General features: G+C 32.7%; 1 protein-coding gene across 4 annotated transcripts in view; it reads right to left on the bottom strand.

Moving 5' to 3' along the window:
- LOC106473569 (dual 3',5'-cyclic-AMP and -GMP phosphodiesterase 11A-like) overlaps positions 1-4,872 on the bottom strand; it is a 108,623-nt gene that overhangs the window by 54,283 nt on the left and 49,468 nt on the right. For all 4 annotated transcript variants that reach the window (XR_002614016.1, XM_022403048.1, XM_013934258.2 and 1 more), the window contains exons 4-7: positions 3,610-3,699; positions 3,127-3,270; positions 1,689-1,756; positions 172-274 (exon numbers count right to left, since the gene is read on the bottom strand). Coding sequence is in view for 3 of the 4 variants with exons in the window: in XM_022403048.1 (XP_022258756.1) it covers positions 172-274; positions 1,689-1,756; positions 3,127-3,270; positions 3,610-3,699 (405 nt within the window). In the remaining variant the exon portion in view is untranslated. The remainder of the gene's footprint in view (positions 1-171; positions 275-1,688; positions 1,757-3,126; positions 3,271-3,609; positions 3,700-4,872) is intronic.

Consider the following 4,872-nt stretch of genomic DNA (forward strand, 5'->3'; position numbering starts at 1 on the left):
TTTTACTCCTCTAGGACCTGTCATAGACTTAAATCATAGAAACCGAAACATTTTACTTCGCCAGAATATTATAAATTTAACAATTAGAAATTGAAGTGTTTATTTTCATAATAACTGTCACAGAGTCAACTTGAAATATTCTACTCCTATAGGAGAGACCGATACACTTACCTTTTTAGGATCGGTAATGTTCAGTACTTCTCCTGTTGCAGCAACCCGTTTGGCAAAACGAAGAAGGCCTGAAGAAATCTCAGGTTTTGTGGATGATACAGAACTGGAGTAGTAAACATGACGGAAAATTTTATATACAAAAAGTGACGCAAATATTAAAAAAAAAGGTTAACGTGAACTATCCTCGACGTCGCTAAACGTAAACGTAAATGATTTTCTGAACTGCAAAGTGTAACGTTATAACGTCCTTTGCCTTTTATCACAAACATTCGCGTGACACTAAAATTTCAGATCTATCGTAAAAAGATCGTCTGTTTATTGTAACCTTAAGCTCAGATCTGGCAGTCGTAAAAAGATCGTCAGTTTATAGTAATCTTAAGCTAAGATCTGACAGTATACGTGAAGGATGTCATTTATGTTATTTGATTCTATGGAGAGCTGAATATTCTTGCTAGTACCAGTATATACGTGTATTTATTCTTAGGAAATCACAAAGTGTTGTAATTGTTATCCAACAATGTTTTATTTTAAGTGTTAAAACAAACACAAAAACCGACGTTTGTTTGGCACAATGAAAGGTAAAATCTATATTATTAGTTACAGCCGACAAGTTTCGGTAACACGTGTAGCAGAAACGAGGAACATGTGCCCAGTAACGGTCAGTTTCAAACTGTCTTCGTTAACCTGAAGATGACCTAAGAAGGTCGAAACGTTGTTCGCGTACTTTATTTTAATTAAAGGTTTTAATACCCATACCAGCCGTCTCTGCTATACATTTTTACTTCAAGTAGATTTCTCGTTATCATTAATTTCGGTATAACACAGTTACCGTAATCAGGGCTAGTGTCTATGTATGTATGCTAAGCTAACAATGTAGATACTAGCCATGCTGATAGTCACTGTGTTACCGAAGTTAGTCGCCTGTAACTAATAATATAGATTTTACCTTTCATTGTGCCAAAAAACATCGGTTTTATAGTTTTTAGCTCTTAATATAGTAGCACAATGTACCTTAAAAAATTGTTATTGTTTTATTTTGTTCTAATTTACCTTATACTCGCTATCTAAAGACACAATTTATCAGAACTATGAAGTGCTAAGTCAGTGGTACATAAGGTCTGAAAAAACATCGTGACAAGAAAAAGACAGTAGACATTCAGTGTTAGATTCGAGGGTGGACTCAAGTGGACGTAGTCCACCCACCCTTTTGGAACAGTGGACGCCGTCAAATCGCTAGTTTATGGAGAAAACTATATTTCATACTCGTATCTGCAATATTATTTGTCTTAAACATTAGTTTTCGTAAGGTTTGAATTTTGCTATTTTATGTCAGTGTTCGGTGACCCCGTACAGTCCACTCACTAATTTGTGTAGGAGTCTGACATTGGAAACCTTAAACCTTAATTGTCTGTAACACACCAAATCAATTTAAAGACGAAGCGACCTGCTTACATCTTCACAATACACCTAAGTAATTAGAATTTCTTTATTTTATTTTATTATTATTACTAACTAACCTTATCTCTGGCGAGAATGGAATGAAAGGAGAAGAGGTCAGCTCAAATGTCCTTGAAAATTTCACGTTCTGAAAGAGATGTTGAAATAGAAAAGCACAGGCTGCTTATCTTACTAAAAAATCAGCACATTCTGAACAGAAAAATGGAATATATAAAAACTACTCATTTGGAAAACAGATGAAGTCGTAGATAATATATATATATATAAGAACTTTTTAAATAAAATTAAAACAAAAGTCAATAAAATGTTATCTCATGTTCCATTCTATAAGAATGATTATTTTTCATCATTTATTAACTTTCGTGAAAACATAAATAAACCTTAATCAGAAGCACTCCTGTCTTGTTCGACTATGTATTCTGCTTCAAGAAATATTCGACTCTTCGACCGTATCAGATCAAACCCTGAAAGTTATGTTTTTACTGTAGTCATGATAACACGTTTTGTACACAACTAGGTTGTCATAACAATATTGTCATTTTTGGTATACGACATGAAACATAATATACAGGCACTACTTATTTTTAATCAAATATTCATGACTACTTGATAACAGTCAAATAAATGCAGTTTCTCTACCTAACCGTAAATAAATAGTTAAAGTTATATCAGTCTAGATAGTTTGGGAAATATATTTAAGATTGAAAAATATACTATCTAGCGACACACACACACACATATATATATGTTGCGAATCGTACTGTCTGTCCAAGCGTTTGTATGTCTCCCGTTTGAAAAGCTGCGCACGCAGGCGAAACTCAACATTCATTTTTGAAATGATGGGAGAACAGGCATGAATAATGTTGATGCTAAATTTCATTTCGCAATCAGAATATTCTACGCTAAATTGTTATGAATTATTCACACTGTCATGTACATTTCAAAATGTGACGTAACTTAAAGTATAAAAATGTAGATTTACCTTATGTTACTGTTGAGCGGCTCTTAGCATGACTGAAATGCTCAACAATTACTTTTCGCGGTGGGCGGTACAAGCACCCCAGAGCTTTGGCTCTAAATGAAACCAAGAATGCAACACAATTAACCTTTTTTAAAGGCTATGAAATAATTCAAATTAATAGATTAACTTAAACTTTTCACGTCACTGGGGACGGTTACTTTTGTTAGATGAACTTAACGTTTTCCCGTCACTGAGGACGGGTATTTTTGTTAGATTAACTTAACGTTTTCCCATCACTGGAGACGGGTACTTTTGTTATAATAACTTGAAGTTTTCCCATCACTGGGAACAGGTACTTTTGTTAGAATAAACTTAAATTTTTCCCGTCACTGGGGACGGATACTTTTGCTTGTAATCTATATTTAATAGCTACAAGAATTACTAGTGTACTTTATAGTACAGCGATCCAAAAATAAGAAAAAAATAGTTTACTCGTGTGTTTTTGTCTAAAGAAACGAAGAAAAATTCTTGCTAACCTCGCTATCAGCTCCCTCATGGAGAAGTAAAACGGCTGCTCGTTCACATTTCACCAAACGTTGCGCCCTCTGCATGATTTTGAGTATAACTTTTTCCAGAGATGTTTGCTCCTCGAATAAATCGTGGACAACCTCTAACAGCGACTAACAAAATTTTAAAACCATTGTATTTTATTGAAATTATTTGATCACTTAAGATGTTTCGTCAGATAAATCCAAAACGAGAAAGAAAATTAAAGCATTTATTATAAGATAATATTTTTCATTCGATTCTTAATATCGATTCTTACCTTGTAACTAAATCAACCTTTAATATTATATTTTGTTATCATAAAGTACGTTTTTCAGTCATCCGGTCTTATCAGCTCTGGTACTTTGGGATTCGAAATAGCTCTTTTTAATATCTTAAAAAACTTCGAATGAAAAACAAAACAGTATATAAATACGTCTCAACGTGAAGAAGGTAATAATTTATTAACTTACCCTGTTTCTCTCGTATTCCTTCTGGGACATTTCAAAAAGACGAGCATTAGTTAAGGCAATTCCACAAAACTCTAAATACGCCTTGGCGAGCTGAAATGTATATATATAGTCAACAGTTTCAGTTGTAGTGTTTCTAATTTCTTTAATAATCTACACTTGGTATCTGAGAAGTAGATGATAGCGACGTAATTTTCTCAAGGGAAGAAATGTGATAACAATAACTATTTATTTACAAAACAAACACTCGAACCATTATTTGTTTAGCAGAACACACTAATGTCATAATAAGCTACAAGAAGGTATTATAAATAAATGTATATAGACAAACATAAAATGCTCAATAAAGCTTAATATTCGACTTCTAGCACTATTGTCGCTCGGATACCTGGAGTATGTTCACTCGCCATACTTCCTATCATAACGTATACTATTGTTATAAATACGAAACATTTTATTTCTTATCTCTAAACCTTTTTAAGATAATCACATACTAATACAAAATAAAATAAACGAAAGTTCAATTAAATAAAACATGATCGTGCAGTTGAATAATCGGGTTATTAAAAAGACAACTTTAGGAAACATGTTAAAAATTGGTAACAGGCAACTTGGGTGCGTTAAATCTAAATAACTAATCTATATTTTAATCGTTTGACCTTTAAAATTCCAAATCGAAATAGCCGCCAACATTAACTTGGCACATGTTATGTATTATGGCACATTTTGCTAAAGGTCGGTAACATCAGTTTTGAATATAATTTGGACCTGCTGAATCCAAATGTCCTTGTTACCAAGCTGTATTTTAACTCTTTACCCCCTGAATATTAAAATAAATAATTATCAGAAGATGTGAATTAAAGAAAATGGAAGAACTTGTACAGGCTAACAGGAATGTAAGGAGATGCATCATTTTCATCACGTTGACATCTTTGTAACCAAATTGTGTAAAATATCTCTCTGATTCAACTTTCTTAAAATATCTCTGAATCAACTTTGTTCAAATACATCTCTGAATCCATCTTGTTGAAATATCTCTCTGAATCAACTTTGTTCAAATACCTCTCTGAACCAACTTTGTTAAATATCTCTCTGTATCAACTTTGTTGAAATATCTCTCTGAATCCACTTTGTTCAAATACCTCTCTGAACCAACTTGGTTCAAATATATCTCTGAATTAACTTTTTTGAAATATCTCTCTGAATCAACTTGGTTCAAATATATCTCTGAATTAACTTTTTTGAAATATCTCTCTGAATCAACTT

Source organism: Limulus polyphemus, unplaced genomic scaffold (genome assembly GCF_000517525.1).
Source record: "Limulus polyphemus unplaced genomic scaffold, Limulus_polyphemus-2.1.2 Scaffold131, whole genome shotgun sequence".
Classification (NCBI taxonomy): Eukaryota; Metazoa; Arthropoda; class Merostomata; order Xiphosura; family Limulidae; genus Limulus; species Limulus polyphemus.